Here is a 17495-nt window from a genome sequence, read left to right as displayed (position 1 = left end):
GGTTGCAAAAAAAGTAAGTGAAAAGAAGAAACTCAGCAGGGGTAACTTTTCCCCATCACTGTAGAAAATCAAAAGTAAAATTCTTTAGAACAGAACTCCGTTTCCCACCTTATGTGTAAAATACTGGGTTATGGGTAAAATACTGAGTTCAATCTTTCTTAATGCTTGTGTGGGGGTATCTTTTAGGACTATAGTGTATTAATGCTCTTGGTATAAACAGGCAAATGTATTAAGTACATGGAGTACCAATAGCTTCAAAGCTTAAAATCAGAAATCATCAACTCAATTGTTTTTGCAAAATCATTATTTTTAGTCCAGAAAAATGATTACATTGAAAATAAATGGCTTTTTCTTTTACAAAATTATACTGAATTTGTGAGAAACTGACCCAAAAGTCATATAAATATATCCTTCAATTTCTTAGAATGAAAAAGCAGGTAGCTAAGAAATGCCCTAATGACAAAAGATTACATTATAAGAAACCTGTATAAAGTATAATACATGCATGCTGTTGTAGATGTGCTACTGCAGCAGACCTTCATCTTGACTCTTGCAAGAGTTTGAGGGTTTTTTCATTTCTCAAGTAATCTGGCACCTAGAAACAGCAGCTTTTACATGTATGTTGTATGCAGCATCTTTTCCTGTCTATGAGGGTTCTAGTTAAAAGGCAGGCTTGCTCATATATTCTTCCATTGTCTGCAACAAAGAACAAAGCGTGCTATTAGTTTACTTGTAATAAAGTACACAGAGCCTTTAAAATTTATTTAGATACTTACACCATGCTTTTCTCCACTATGTGGACCCAAAGTGGCTTACAACATCTTTCTCCTCTCTTCCATTTTACCCTCATGAACACAGGATGCAGAAGAGAGCAACAACGATGATCAGGGGTCTGGAGAATTAGTCCTAGGAGGAAAGGCTAAGGGCCTTGGGAATGTTTAGTTTGGAGAAGAGGAGATTGAGTGGGGACATGATTGCTCTCTTTAAATATTTGAAAGGATGTCATTTGGAGGGGGGCAAGGAGCTGTTCCAGTTGGCAACAGAGGATAGGACCCAAAGCAAGGGGTTTAAATTACATGCAGAAAGGTACTGGCTGGATATTAGGAAAAACTTTTTCATGGTCAGAATGGTTCAAAGGTGGAATCAGCTGCCTAGGGAGGTGGTTAGCTCCCCTTCACTGGCAGTTTTCAAGAAGAGGCTGGACGAATATTTGTCAGAGATGCTTTAGGCTGGTCCTGCATCGGGCAGGGGGCTGGACTAGATGGTCTGTATGGTCCCTTCCAACTCTATGATTCTATGAACTTGTGAGTTAGGTTAGGCTGAGAGTGTGTGACTCGCCCAAGGTCACCCAGAAAGCTTTCATGGCACAGCAGAGATTCAAACTGTTATCTCCTAGATCCCAACTCTCTAACTCTCCTACTATGCCACACAGGCAAAGCCAGAGCATGTACCTTGTTCAGTGCCAAGAGGTACTTTAGAGGTTCCATTAAATTTCAGGGGGTTGAAGCTAGCTGATACACTTGAAGATCATTAACAGAGCACACATGGCTGGAGTAGACAGTCTCATCAGCATTCTAATGTGATGGGGCAGCCCCATAGCCAGGAATTTTTTCGGGAGGGGGGGGCAGGGTGCGCTAATTGAATTAAACTTAAATTGATTAACGGAGCAGGGGAGGGAGTGTGGGGGAGGGAAAGGAGAAGTAGCTCCTTACTCTGGCGGCTTCGGGTACTGCCAGAGGATGCACGGGAGGGAGGGAGGGAGGGAGGGGAAGAGGCAGCCAGCCCAGCTGCAGGAAGCAAGGAAGGAAAGTAAGGAGCTCTGCCGAGGCTGACGATGTGCAGCACAAGGAAGGAAGGAGTAGATTTGGCCACTGCTGTTCTCTGCTGCTGTGGCTGCCAGATGATTGGAGGATGATAAGGGGCAGATCTGACCACAGACCACACACAGCCTCCTCCATCATTCGGCAGTCAGCTTGCCTACCACCTCCAAGGCTTCCATCTTTAGATGTCAAAGCAATGGAGCTTGAAGAAACTACAAGTGTTCAATTAAACTCTATGCACAAGAGAAAGAGGAAGGTTGAAGGAATGAGAGGAGCATGCAAACACAACAAGCAAGCTGTGGTGGTCCACTAAGCCAACAAACCTCGGTTTATTTCAAGTTTGTAGAGATGTCCTAATGCAGCCGCAGTTGGGGTTTTTTTGCCCACCAGCCTGGTATTTATATATTGCAATATTTAAATAGTTACATTTCTTTCAAACTTAGTTTTCCCCTCCAGTAGACACATGGCAACGACATACCGTGGTAGTTAATTCTGCATCTGATGAGCAGTTAGTATTTTCTGGATCTTAACTTATTTTGATGATAAATTATTGGCTTAAAGCCAGTTTGGGAAGTAACAGACCCCAATTTCCCAGGCCATAAAACACACATCTCAGAGTTAACACCAAAAGGACAGTTTGTTTGAATCAATATAAGTCTCTATAAGTGTGGGACTCACAATTTAAAAGTGATAACAACTGCAGCTGGACAATGACAGACCCTAATCCAATATAGGCAACAGGATTTCACATACCCCACCTTCCCCTTAGAAGATAACTTTGAAGCAGCTCTCTGATAACTTCAAAGGACAGTTTATTTCCCCTGATTGGGGAACACCTGGAAGAAACAATGACACGGTATTGATCCAGAAAATACTAACTGCTCATCAGATGCAGAATTAACTACCACGGTATGTCGTTGCCATGTGTCTACTGGAGGGGAAAACTTAGTTCTGGCCCAGGTGGGCCTTGCCTGTTAGCACTCCAGTGACTTGAGGGAGAAACGAAAGATTCCCACCATTCCTAGAGAGGCATGACATCACTTCCGAGTTTCCCAGAAGTGACATCATATTGTTGCTGATGGTTGCTCCCCTAGTCTCCTGCTAGTTGCCAATTTGGCCCTGGCAACCCTACCATAGTCCTGACTTACTAATTACAAGAATATCAGAATAAAGATGCAACATTCTTTGACTCTCCCAATGTCACAGTCTAAAATTCCAGAAATCTTATAGTGTTCAAGCCCCACTAAACTCAAGGTTACTGTGTTATATGCTCACCTCATACCAACTTCCTATAAGGCTTAAGACTGGTTTGCAAAACGTGCTTCACACCATCATGAGTCCCTCCAGCTTTCCTTGAATACATGCTCACTTACATTAATGTAGAACAAAGTTTGAGTCCAGTGGCACCTTTAAGACCAACCAAGTTTTGTGGGTATTGTGCATGCACATGAGAGCTTAGTTTCATTATTTGTCCTTGCTGCAAAGAATATATGCTCCAAGGTGGCAACAGGAAGGGGCATTATCTAGGTTATTGTATTAAATTAGTCATTTTTTGCTACTGACCTTCGGTACTTCTGTATATTCTGATATTAGCCTACAGCTTGTTCATAATCTGTATTTTTATTGCTAAGAGTTTTGTAACCTCATAACGGCCAATGGCTAATTACAATAAACTGAACAGTGAACATGAAAGCTTATATCCAGAATGAAACTTTGTTGGTCATAAAGGTGCCACTGGACTCAAACTTTTTTCTTTTGCTTTAGACCAACATGGCTGCCCACCTGAATCTATCTATTTACATAAATGTAATACATGATTAGGAAATAAGAGGTAGGGCTCATAGCAGTTCCTATGATCATTTTGTCCAGAAGCAAAAAATACCCAGTTCTAGATGTTGCTAAGTTAGGATTGCTTCCTCAGTCTCTACTGATTTTGTCCATCCGAACATATATTGTGGAAGCATAGGTGCTCATGTGAACAAGAACTGTATTGCTTGAACCAGCCCTGAGGGGTATGTAATATTTTCTGATTTGTTCTTTGTTTCTAACAGCCTATTTGCACCTTACACATTTTAAAATATATATCCAGAGCAGGAAACCAGCCAGAGAAGCAGCTGGGCCTTTGGATGGTGAAGGAATAAAGGGACTGCTAAAGGAAAATGGGGAAATGGCAGAGAAATTTAATGAATTTTTTGTTTCTGTATTCACTGTGGGAAGTGTGGCGTATGTGCCCATGCCACAGTCACTATTTTCAGGAAGTCTGAAGAACTGCATTAATTTGAGGTGACGAGAGATGAATTTCTAGACCTACTGGGGAAATTAAGTCTCCAGGTCCTGATAGCATACACCTGAGAGTTCTTAGGGAACTCAAAATGTGAAATAGTTGATCTACTAACCTGTATATGTAACCCAATACTAAATTCAGCTGCTGTACCAAAACACTGGAGAGTACCAAATGTTACACCAATTTTTAAAAGGGGACCCAGAGGGGAACCAGGAAACTACAAGCCTAACGTCTGTCCCAGGCAAATTAGTAGAGACTGTAATCAAAGATTGAATTATTAGGCACACAGAGGTACAAGGCCTGCTGAGGGAAAATCAGCATGGCTTCTACAAAGGGAAGTCCTGCCTCACTAATGTTTTGGAATTCTTTGAGAACGAGAACAAGCATGTAGACAACAGTGACCCAGTAGACATTATATACTTGGACTTTCAAAGGCTTTTGACAAAGTACCTCACCAAAGATGTCTGTGTAAACTTAGCAGTCATGGGATAAGAGGATGGGTTTTCTTATGGATTAAAAATTGGATAAATGACAGGAAGCAAAGAGTAGGAATCAATGGACAGTTCTCCCAATGGAGGGAAGTAAGGAGTAGGTCCCACAAGGATTGGTACTGGGGTCCCACAAGAATCAGTATTGGAGCCAGTACTATTTAATTTATTCATCAATGATCTGGAACTAAGGGTGAGTAGTATAGAGGCCAAATTTGCAGATGACACCAAATTATTCAGGATGGTGAAAACCAAGGCTGACTGTGAAGAGCTCCAAGAGGATCTCCGCAAACTGGGTGAGTGGGCAACAACGAGGCAAATGAAGTTCAGTGTTGGTAAGAGTATGGTGATGCACACTGGGACAAAAAATCCCAACTTCAACTATAAGTGAATGGCCCTGAATTTGCTGAGATTGAGAGGGAAAAAGATATTTGGGATGTGGTGGATAGTTCAATGAAAGTGTCAACCCAGTATACTACAGCAGTGAAAAAGAAAAACTCTGTTAGGGATTGTTAGGAAAGGGACAGAACATAAAACGGCCAATATTGTAATGCCCTTTATAGATCTACTAGGAGGAAGGCCCGTTGCAGGCAGGAATGAAAACAGCGTGTGGGTGAACGGGCGTGGTGCCTTCCCTGGCAAGGTGAGTCCCCCTCCCACAAAGATGGGCAGGGTCCCTCTGCCGGCTGGTGTGCGGGGAGCTTGAGCAAGCCAACGCAGACAGGGAAGGGGAGATGGCCGGGTCTGAGAAGAAAGGGGACGGGTGTCAAGCACTTCCACTTCCAGTGGCTTGCTCCCCCCCCCGTGGTTGCGGGGAGAGCGAGGAAGCTGGGGCTGAGAAGGAAGGGGAGGGGGTTTAAAGTGCCTCCCCCTCCAGTGGCTCGCTGCCCCCCCCCCGGCTGGGGTGCACCGGTAGGCCAGCAAGGGTGGCAGAGGGAAGGATGGCGGAGGCCGAACGGCCTCCCTGAAGAACTGCCTGTGGCGTCGCCAGGCCAGGGCATGGCGGCCCTGGGAAGCACGGCATGGCCTCTCCCCCCCATCCCGCGGTGAGGCGGGGCATGCTGCCAGGGCAGTGAGGCCAGGGGCAGCACTGGGAACCCCAGAAGAGCCCCCCAGCAGAAGTGCCCACAGCGTCCCTGAGCCAGGGCGCGGCGGCACAGGGAAGCGCGGCGCGGACATCCCCTTCTTTCCCTGCCAACTGTGTGCCGCCAGTCAGACCCGTCCCCAGTTCGCGAGGGTCTGGGCAACCTCATAAATCCTCCCCACCCCACCCCAGCCAATGGGACACCAGGAGTCCTGAATGGCAGCTGGCGGCCCAATGGCCTAGGGAGAGCATTTTTCCTCACCACCCCAGGCTAAGGGCCACCCCAAAACACAATTATTATAAGGAGAGATGGTACAGCCTCATTTGGAATACTGTGTATAGTTCTGGTTACTGTATCTTAAAAAGGACATTGCAGAGCTGGAAAAGTAACTGTAGAAGGCAACCCAGATGATTTGGGGTTTGGAGCACCTTCCCTAAGAGGAAAGGCTGAAGAGTCTGGGACTTTTCAGTTTAGAAAAGAGACAAGATAGAAGTTTATAAAATTATGCATGGGACAGAGAGAGTTGCCAAAGAATTTTTTTTCTCCTGCTCCCAAAATACTAGAACTTGAAGTCTTCAAATGAAACTGATGGGCAGTAGCTTTCAGGACAGACAAAAGGAAACACTTATTTACACAGAGAATGATTAAAATGTGGAATTCACTGCCAAAGAATGTAGTGATGGCCACAGGAACAAACCACTTTAGAAGGAGATTAGATAGATTCATGGAGGATAGGTCTATCAAGTGGCTACCAGCTGTGGTGACTGATGGGAACCTCCACATTCAAAGGCACTAAATCTCTGAATCCCAGAGCCAGAAGGCAACATCAGGGGAAGGTCTCGGCCTCCATGCCCTGTTGTTGGCCCTCCAGAGGAACTGGTTGACCACTGTATGAGAGAGAATGCTGGACTAAATGGACCACTGGTCTGATCCAGCAGGGCTCTTCTTATGTTCTTACACATGAAATTTCCATAGCTAGCCAGGTAGATTTGGGAGAGGGTTTATTCCAGCAGCAATTTATACATAGGCTCCATTAGTGAGGGACTGCTCAACTGATCGTGTGCTCCTAGCTTTTATCAATAAAATATGGATGCCCAAGCGAAACAAACAAACATTCTTGGTATTTACTAGTTCATGTTGTTTTCTGTTTATGACCAGGGTAATTTAAAGAACAAATCAAATATGTCTTTACAGGCCTCTGAGTAAAGCACTCATCCTTTTTCAGACAGGAGTTATTGAAAGAACTGCTGGTGGACAGGAAGGCTGCCAGTACATTTTTCTAGTGTTAAAGCTCTCAGGCAAGCAATTTATGCTTCCACTTTGCTGCACAAAACAAATCAGCAAAAGTAGCTGAGCACTTTTTAGGCACTAAATGACTGAGCTCAACACTCCATCCAATGTTCGGCAAATGGTGCGAGAAACTGATGAACACTCCTGTTTGCCAGCTAGGTTATTTTTGTTTCTAAATAATTCAAGCCAGGTTTTCAGAATGCCAAGGCCTGACAGGGAAGGGAACCATGAAGTATGATATCTAAGGATTTATTCAGATAACTACGACAAATTCTAATTATAGAATGGGTTTGGCAACGCCATGCATAAACACTGCCTGGGGCCAGCCTTCCTCACTCTTTTGGCTCCTCCCACGTCCTCCTTCCCTCTTCCACACAGAGCTTGATTAGACACTTGAAATTTGATCCAGTTATCATCAGCTGTAACATCTGAAATTCAGAGTTTTCCACAAACACACACAAACTGGGATTCTGAACCTCAATCCCAATATAGAATCCTAGTTTAAGAGGGGAAACAAACTCCCCTTTGCCAAGGCTTCCATCTTTAGATGTCAAAGCAAACTGGAGCTTGAAGAAACTAGAAGCGTTCCATTAAACTCTATGCACAAGAGGAAGAGAAAGGTTGAAGGAATGAGAGGAGCATGAAAACACAACAAGCAAGCTGTGGTTGTGCACTAAGCCAACAAACCTCGGTTTATTTCAAGTTTGTTGAAATGTCCTAATACAGCCGCAGTTGGGGTTTTTTTGCCCACCAGCCTGATATTTATACATTGCAATATTTAAATAGCTACATTTCTTTCAATCTTGCATACATTTTACTTTGGTGTAAATATACGTTGGATCAGTCTGCACGGCAGCAAGGATATCAGCCTCTCTTTTCTGCTAAGAGGGGGTTTCATTGACAAGCAAAGACATGCACATTATTAAGAAAATAGCTTAATTGGCATCAACAGCCAAGAAATCAAGTCATAACATGAATATCAGATTAAAAATTGAATATCCTTGAAACTTTTTATTTTAACTTTGTGTTGTCCCTTAGTTCTGTATTCTTGATATAAGATATTTGACATTTGTTTTTTCCTGATTTTAATTACAAGATCAAAACAGTAAATTTTGAACAGTAAAACAGTAAAAAAAACCCCACCCCTCTTTTCTTTTTCCTTACCTCTTGTAACATGTCTGCATCTTCTATGGCTTTCACTGCAGATTTTTTTGAAGTTTCTTGAATTTCCCCTCCCATTAGAAACTCATCAAGAATAAAGTATGCCTTTTCAAAATTGAAGATAATATCCAGTTCGCACACCTGGTGAGGATTAAAAGAAAGTGCATTCAGGCATGATGTTATGGCACCATGCACAGTAATTTGGACAGCATATCAAGACAAAACCCTGTTCTCTGTGTGCACCCTTGTGGCAGACTGTGAATAAAGGAAATGCAAAAAGATTTCAGACTGAGAATATGTTCAGATTCTAAGAACATTCCAAGATCATTTTATTTTCTTAATATCTAGTGAGCTAATTTCGCAGTTCTACACATGCATTGGTTTATTTCTACCCCCATGTTATTAAAAAAGTAAGCAAAAAAGTAAAACAGTACCAGACTGAATTAACAAACAACAGGAGGGATAAATAAACATTTACAGAACAAGGGAGGCATATTCCTTGAAGAAAATTGTCCTAAAGGTGCCCAACGCTTCTGCCTTACCCCTCAGAAATGTATTGTAAGCAACTCAATTATATTAACAGCTACTCTCTTACTGGTCAGAATAATCCAATGGGAGGGAACATGGGTGGGGGATTTTCATGTCTCTGATTTGTATCCCAACTGTCTCCAAAGAGAATAGGAGACCATCCACAGCTTCTGTCCCCCCACTTTATTGTCAGAATACTCTGTGGCTAGGTTAGTTGACTGGCCCAAGGTCACTCAAAAAGGTTTGTAGCTAAATGGCAATGGGAATTCAGGTCTCCCAAAGGCTAACTCTGGTATTCTGAACTCTACAACATGACAGCTCTGAATGCTACCCCATGAAGAAACATGGCTGTGACAAACAGTGGTTTACTACGATAATGTGTGGAGAAAAGGGAACCCACAAAACAAGCAAGAACCCACAAAAAACTCCAGGGATGGATGGAGGGAAGCCGCCTCCTCTACTGCTTTCCCACTTCCTTCCTTGATGGGAGACGAACAAAGGAAAAAGCAGAAGCAGCAGCTTTCCCCAGATCCTGTCACTGCCACTTGCCTGCCTGCCTTTTCTCTGGAGCAGGAACAGCCTCTTGGCTGCAGCTGCGGCTGCTTTCTCTCCCTGGAGGGAGTGGTGACTAGAAGAGGAAAGAAAGAGCAGTGCTTTCACTTCCTCCATCCAGCTGCAGCTGTTTAGTTGCCCACTCAGCTTCTCTTCTGACTTGTGGTGGCTCATCACCACCACCACCAGCAGCAGCAGCAGCCTTCTTCCTCTCAACCTGGCTGTGCCTGCCCATCCTTTTCCCATGTGGATTCTTCCCTGCTCTTGCCTCACAGCTTCAGCACCCAAAATCTTCCTGAAAAAAGTCCTTTATATTGCTGGTGCAAGTGCAAATAGTGCTTTCTCCAGTTTGGGGGTTCTTCTAACCCTCCCCCTGCCCCAGCCATTCTTTAAATGTTTTAAAACAAACCTGGTTTCCCCAGGTTTGCAGAAAAATGACCCTTGCCTGTACCTGGACCCACTACATGGTTTTTTTGATCTACACATTTGTGATCCAGACACAAAATGACATGTGATGACACAAAATGACATGTGATCCAGACACATATGACATGCGGGAGTCCTGTGGGACTCACATGGGGAAGGAATCCCATCCTCCTCCCTCTGCCTTCACTCACTGCAGGCACTTCCACTCCCTTTTTGTTCCCATTGTTTCTTTCCCCTCCTCCTACCTACATATTCATCATCAGAACATCAGAGACGCCAATGTTGGATCAGGCCAAAGGCCCATCCAGTCCAACACTCTGTGTCACACAGTGGCCAGAAATACCAGTGCCATCAGGAGGTCCAGCAGTGGGGCCAGGACATTAGAAGCCCTCCCACTGTTGACCCCCCCCAAGCACCAAGAAGACAGAGCATCACTTGCCCCAGAGCCCCTAGCTATACCTTGTGGCTAATAGCCACTGATGGACCTCTGCTCCATATGCTTATCTAATTCCCTTTTGAAGCCGTCCATGCTTGTAGCACCCACCACTTCCTGTGGCAGTGAATTCCATGTGTTAATCACTCTTTGGGTGAAGAAGTACTTCCTTTTATCCGTTCTAACCCGACCGCTCTGCAGTTTCATGGAGTGCCCACGAGTTCTTGTATTGTGAGAAAGGGAGAAAAGTACCTCTTTCTTTACCTGCTCTTTCCCATGCATAATCTTATAAACCTCGATCATGTCACCCCTCAGTCGTCTTTTCTCCAAGCTAAAGAGCCCTAAGCGCTTTAACCTTTCCTCATAGGGAAAGTGTTCCAACCCTTTTATCATTCGAGTTGCCCTTTTCTGCACTTTTTCCAAAGCTATAATATCCTTTTTAAGGTGTGGTGCCCAGAACTGCACACAGTATTCCAAATGAGGTCTCACCATTGATTTATATAGGGGCATTATTATATTGGCTGATCTGTTTTCAATACCCTTCCTAATAATCCCCAGCATAGCATTGGCCTTCTTTATTGCAGTCACACACTGTCTCGACATTTTCAGTGAGTTATCCACTACAACTCCAAGATCTCTCTCTTGCTCAGTCTCTGCCAGTTCAGACCCCATCAATGTGTATTTATATTTAGGATTTTTGGCTCCAATGTGCATCACCTTGCACTTGGCCACATTGAACCCCATTTGCCATGTTGACGCCCACTCGCCCATCCTTGACAGATCCCCTTGGAGTGCCTCACAATCCTCACTGGTTTTCACCACCCTGAACAACTTTGTATCATCCGCAAATTTAGCCACTTCACTGCTTACTCCCATCTCCAAATCATTAATGAACAAGTTAAAAAGCAGTGGACCAAGTACTGATCCCTGCGGTACCCCACTGCTTACCACCCTCCACTGAGAAAATTGCCCACCTACACTCACTCTCTGTTTTCTATGAACTAGCCAGTTTTTGATCCATAAAAGGACTTGTCCTTCTATCCCATGATTTTTGAGCTTACTTAGGAGCCTTTGATGAGGAACTTTATCAAAAGCTTTCTGGAAGTCAAGGTAAATAATATCTATTGGATCCCCCTTGTCCACATGTTTGTTCACCCCCTCAAAGAACACTAACAGGTTAGTGAGACAAGATCTTCCCTTACAGAAACCGTGCTGAGTCTGCCTCAATAGGTTTTGTTCATCTATGTGCCTACTAATTCTTTCCTTAATAATGGTTTCCACCAATTTACCCGGTATCGACGTCAGACTGACTGGCCTGTAATTTCCCGGATCTCCTCTGGAACCCTTTTTAAAGATGGGAGTGACATTAGCTACCTTCCAATCCTCAGGAATGGAGGCAGATTTTAAGGAAAGATTACATATCTTTGTCAGGAGATCTACAAGTTCACATTTGAGTTCTTTCAGAACTCTCGGATGTATGCCATCTGGGCCTGGTGATTTTTCAGTTTTTAAGTTGTCTATCAGTTTTAGGACCTCCTCTCTCGTCACCTCAATCTGACTCAGGTCTTTCAACACCCCTCCTGAAATCAGTGGTTCTGGAGTGGGCAAGCACTTCTCATCTTCCACAGTGAAGACGGAGGCAAAAAATGCATTTAGCTTCTCAGCCATTTCCCTATCATCCTTCAATACTCCTTTTACCCCTTGGTCGTCCAAGGGCCCCACTGCCTCCCTGGCTGGTTTCCTGTTTCTAATGTATTTGAAGAAAGTTTTATTGTTGGTTTTTACGTTTTTTGCTATATGCTCCTCATATTCCCTTTTTGCCTGCCTGACCTCAGACTTGCATTTTATTTGCCATAGCCTGTGTTCCGTTTTATCAGCCTCACTGTGACTAGCTTTCCACTGCTTAAAGGAATTCTTTTTACTTTTTACAGCCTCTATTATTACTTTTTACAGCCTCCATTACTCTGTTTGTTAACCATGCAGGCTTTTTCCTATACCTGTTTGTGCCTTTCCTAACCTGCGGAATATATATTTTTTGAGCTTCTAGGATCGTAGTTTTAAATAGATCCCAAGCTTCCCCAATTGTTTTGACCCTTTCTACTTTTCCTTTCAGTTTCCTTCCTTCCTATTCTAGGTACATAGAATCATAGAGTTGGAAAGGGCCATACAGGCCGTCTTGTCCAACCCCCTGCTCAATGCGGGATCAACCTAGAACATCCCTGACAAGTGTTTGTCCAGCCGCTGCTTAAAGATTGCCAGTGAGGGGGAGCTCACCACCTCCCTAGGCAGCTGATTCCATTGTTGCACAACTCTTACTGTAAAAGAGTTTTTCCTAATATCCAGCTGGTACCTTCCCGCCCTTAATTTAAATCCGTAATTTCAAGTCCTATCCTCTGCTGCCAACAGGGGCAGCTTCCTGCCCTCATCTAAATGACAGCCCTTTAAATGCTTAAAGAGAGCAATTATGTCCCCCTCAACCTCTTCTTCTCCAGACTGAACATTCTCAAGTCCCTCAGCCTTTCCTAACAGGGCTTGGTCTCCAGGCTTCCCATCAACCTTGTCATTCTCCTCAGCACACACTCCATTGTATCCACATCACAGAATCATAGAATCACGGAGTTGGAACGGGCCATACAGCCCATCTAGTCCAACCCCCTGCTCAATGCAGAATCAGCCTACAGTATTCCTGAGAAGTGTTTGTCCAGCTGCTGCTTAAAGATTGCCAGCGAGGGGGAGCTCACCACCTCCCTAGACAGCTGATTCTACTGTTGCACAATTCTTACTGCAAAAGAGTTTTCCCTAATATCCAGCTGGTACCTTCCCGCCCTTAATTTTAACCCATTATTGTGAGTCCTATCCTCTGCTGCCAACAGGAACAGCACCCTGCCTTCCTCTGAGTGACAGCCCTTCAAATACTTAAAGAGAGCTTCACCTGGCTATGTTACCTCTGTTGCCCTCCCCACCAATGTTCCCTCTAAGCTGTAGAGTCCTGTGAGCAAAAATTCTACTTTGTGAGCTCCTGGCATTAAAGTTGCGAGCAGGTGATTTGGCTACTGCATCAGTTAGTGTGTTCTGGAGCCCTCCTTCCTGAGCCAAGACAAAAATCTGTGAGCCGGAGGCTTAAAAACTGTGAGCTAGCTCACACTAACTCAGCTTAGAGGGAACACTGCTCCCCACTGTCCCACCCGCCAGCCAACCTACCTGTTGTCATTTCATGCCTTTCTCTAAAGAACCAATAGCATCAAAGCACTGAAAAGCACTGATAATTAGAAACAACAGTTGTTGTCAGAAACAACACTTAACAACAGTTAAGAATGGGTAGTTAGGTGTTAGACTGAGGGCCAAGCTACATAGTACAATTTCCAGCAAGTTGGGTTTGGGTTCCCCAGACCCAACTAGTTTTCCCCACAACCATACAGCAGCTGAAGGAAACTGCATTTTTCCCACAGGGATCCTATTCTGCTTGGAACCACTGTGGAAGAGGAGGGGCCTCTCTGTTCCCACTTGCCACAGTTCAGAATCAGGCCCCTGTGGGATTTTAAAATACAGTTCCCTGAAGCTGCTGTGTGGCTCTGAGGAAAGGGAGTTGGGTTAAAGGAACCCAGACCCAACTGACTAGAAATCATATTGTGTAGCGTGACCCTAGGGAGTGAGATAAACCCCAATGTAGGGAGTAAAGATTTTTCATTAACTCTCCCAATACTGGCCAGAAACAGTGAAAAGCAGTAAACCTGTTACTGTGTTACAGCATGGTTTGCTGGGTTGATTTTACACTATGTAGCCTGTGAAACAAAGTTGTGTTCAGCCTGCTAAGAAGGAAGTTTCTGGAATGTATAGTTTATAAACTTATAGCCTTGGTTGTTAAATGCCACAATTACCTCAGTTATTCTACTGTAACAAATAAACCTTGCTCTTGCTGTTTGAAAACACTTGTTGTCTCACTCTGTTAAGTTTACTTCACATATCTTTGACCACAAACTCTGCAGTTTTTAATACATAAGCCAATTCTATCCCAAAATAAGTTCTTGCTGATATCTATGACTCCTGCATGCTGTACTAATGAGAAGAAGGTTCTCAAGGGACCAACTCCAGAACTATTAAGATGTCATATAAGAAGACAGTGAGGGTACACCATCTCTGAGTTCCTTGAAGAAGGGCAGGAAGTAGGATCCAGTTCCTCCATAAGCAAGTGGAAATTACTTCTGCCTATACTTTCTGGGAGCCTCAGGTATTTTGGAGGAGGTAAGAGCACTGGCAACTGCCACTGGGAGCTGTCTTTTAGGGGTACAGATGGAAGGGGAAGGGTTACTTACAGAAAGCAGAAGGCTGTAAGCAAATGTTCCCCACAAGAAAGTCAAGATCATTGAATTTTTCCCCAGGATCATGAGGGTTTTGCCCTCAGTCCTTTTAGGGTTGTGTGCAGACACAGGTGGTGGACTACAGAGTCACCTTGGCAGTATGAACCAGAGGTGTTAATCTGAGGGGAAATTTCCCTGAGATGAGACATTAAGTTTGGATGGTCTCACCACTGCCTACCACAGCCATCTAAAGCTCCACACCTTAAGTGCTTGTGCGTTCTGCCCTGGCTAGTGAAACAGACTCTTAATCAGTTAAGTTTCTCAAAAAACTGACCACTGTTACAGCTAAAAAGCAAAGGGGGAAGGGGGTCATCTATTACAGACCCCTCCCCCCATGCTCCAAAATATGCTTAAACTGCTGTCCCCATTCATAGAGATTCTGCTGCCATACTGAAAGCTGCTTAAATACAAAGATATCTCATATAAACCAGGGAGTAAATTACCTTTGCTTACACGTTTTATTTCTATCGTTTTCCCTAAAAAGTTTGAATATTGGGCTCAAGCTAATCTGTCCGGACTACTAAAGGGAAGCATGAATAGAACAATGTGGATGTGGAAGACGTCCCTGGATCATGGATAATATATAACCAACTCCTGTGAACTAAAACCAGAACTAAATTGGTATGCATCTTCCTGGCCTCCTTTTAAAAAAACCTCTGAATATTTGCTCCCACAGCCCCTGTTGCAACAAATTATATTTTCTTGATTATTAATCTTAGAAAGATGGGGGTAGATACTACCCCTACCCTCCCACTCCACTGAGCAAAGTGTTTCTCCAGCTTAAGGAACCCTCCTTCAAGTTAAAGAGCTATTCTGTGGGAGGAAAAGGCAGGCAGGCTCCTTGGAGGAGGGTTGGATCACCCCTATCACATCCCTTTCCCCTTCAAATTTAATCTCATGCCAGTCACACATGAAATCCGGCTTTGTTGTTTCCTACAGATCTATTTTTGCCTACTATCCTGCTTTCTTCTCCTGCCCTAAGCTTTACATTACTAACATAAAGAAGACCAGGGAAGCAAGGTGTGAGTAGAATAGGCCTACGTTGTGAGTAGACTAGCAAAAAACCAAGGCCCCGTTCACACGCCGAATTTGCCGTGGGAGAGCCACGAATGCTGGGCGGATTTTCAGGGCGTGATCACACCGCAACATCTGGCAAGCATAGCGCACCCATGGCCAACCCGTGGTGTGCCACCAAAGCGGCGCAGTTAAAAAGTATCTCAACAAATGTACTAGCAAATGGTTTGCCATGGGCTGCCAATGGAATCGTTCTGTGTGATCGCGCCGGCGCGCGGCTTTCCCCCGGCTGTCCTCCTTGACACGCACACACTGACGGACGAAACTGCGGTGTGCTGCCGTCGCTTCTGATCATGTTCTGGTGGGTCTAATTGCACCCTCAACAGCTTCTTCAGTCAAAAAAGTTTGTTTTTTAACTGAAACAGAGTGTCACGCAGAAAACAGTCAACAAGTTATCCTTGGCTCACACTTCCAACAAAACAGAACAAAATAAGTTATAACGTACCTCAAGTCAGTTCTTAAGATAGGAAAAACAAACATTTGGTTAAAAAAATACTCTACTTACATTGCCAAAATATCTGTCCAACAACTCTACATAACGATGGACAATTTCTAGAGTCAGAAGCTCATTATCCTGGTCTTCAGTTGCACAGCAGAAATATAAACTAGCATACCTAAAATTGTAAAACATGAAAAAATATGACTATCAAGATTACATTAAGGCTGTAGATCAACATTTCAATTATATGATCAGTTATCTTGAAATGACAGTTTGTTTCAATGGACTGATATATGATGAGATAATTAATCTTGAAGTATCTAGAAGAGTCCATTAGTGCTTCTGATTTTTATAGAAGTGTGCTACTGTAAACAACAGGATGGTCATCATCTCAGATACACAAAAGTGGATGGTGAATTCAGTGCAATAATCAGAAATAATGAGCATGATGAAAATAAAAGCTGACTTGATCACTGCATAAACCTTTCTTGCAGCTGTGTTCCAAGCTAGTCTGAATTTGTTCTGCTCTCATTATGAGTTCAACTGATTTTTTTTAAAGATGGGTAGCTGTGTTAGTCCACCTGTAGCAGCAGAAAAGAGCAAGAGTCCAGTAGCACCTTAAAAACTAACAAAATTTGTGATAGGGTATGAGCTTTCGCGTGTCACTGCTCACTTGAGCAGTGACTCATGAAAGCTCTTACCCTACCACAAATTTTGTTAGTCTTTTAGGTGCTACTGGACTCTTACTCTTTTCTACTGTTTTTTTAAAAATCTGTGTAACTTTAAAATGCAATACAGACAATAGCTTTTCAGAAACTTGAAGACGCCACAACAGAACTACACTGAGTCACTCTCAACCAAACCTGCCTGGAGTGTCTCCAAAGCTGCCTTGAGTTCCTATAAGACTGAAAGGCAGCTTATAAATGTTTTAAATAAATAAATAAATACACCACAGGGTTTTTTAAAGACTACAATGGAAAAAGGGAACCATGTATGCTGGTCTGAGGTGCTTGGAGGCAGAGTGGGATCAAAGTAATAGACTTAATAAACATGTTCCCACCATAGGCTCCAGCAGGCCCGTAGCTACATTGAAGCATTCTGAGGCCCGGCCTCCCAACTTCCTACCAAGGCCCCCCAACTACCCCACCTGTCAGCAGCCCCACGGGCTCCATCCTGGGCTGCCGGTCAAATCAGGCAGAATCAATTTCTGCCAGCAGAAAGACTCTCGCATGTCAATTTCGACAGTACTAGCAGATTGGGGAGTCTTTCCCCCTGCCGAATGTCAATTTCGGCCCCATTATATCCTATAGGCCATTGAAGTCAATGGTGAAAACATAGGGTATATTCTAGGGGGCTGGAGAAGAGGTGGTTTGAGGGAGAGGCTCCAAACTCATAGGGTAGCTGCTGGGGCCTCTCCCCAAGATACCCACCAAGTTTCAAGAACATTGGACCAAAGTGTCCAATTCTACGGGCCCCCAAACAGGTTGCCCCTATCCCCTCCATTGTTCTCTATGGTGGGAAAAAAGTAATGTTTTTTCCCACCATAGAGAACAATGG

General features: G+C 43.9%; 1 protein-coding gene across 1 annotated transcript in view; it reads right to left on the bottom strand.

The window, feature by feature from the left end:
• Positions 1-440: 440 nt before the first annotated feature.
• Positions 441-17495, bottom strand: part of AP1S3 (adaptor related protein complex 1 sigma 3 subunit) — a 37900-nt gene continuing 20845 nt past the window's right edge. The window contains exons 3-5 of the mRNA XM_015417636.1: positions 16005-16113; positions 8132-8269; positions 441-696 (exon numbers count right to left, since the gene is read on the bottom strand). Of these exons, the coding sequence (XP_015273122.1) occupies positions 661-696; positions 8132-8269; positions 16005-16113 (283 nt within the window). The 3' untranslated portion in view covers positions 441-660. The remainder of the gene's footprint in view (positions 697-8131; positions 8270-16004; positions 16114-17495) is intronic.

This window comes from Gekko japonicus, unplaced genomic scaffold (assembly GCF_001447785.1).
Source record: "Gekko japonicus isolate JY-2015 unplaced genomic scaffold, Gekko_japonicus_V1.1 scaffold38, whole genome shotgun sequence".
In the NCBI taxonomy this organism is placed as follows: Eukaryota; Metazoa; Chordata; class Lepidosauria; order Squamata; family Gekkonidae; genus Gekko; species Gekko japonicus.
This window is presented reverse-complemented; position numbering and strand designations above follow the sequence as displayed.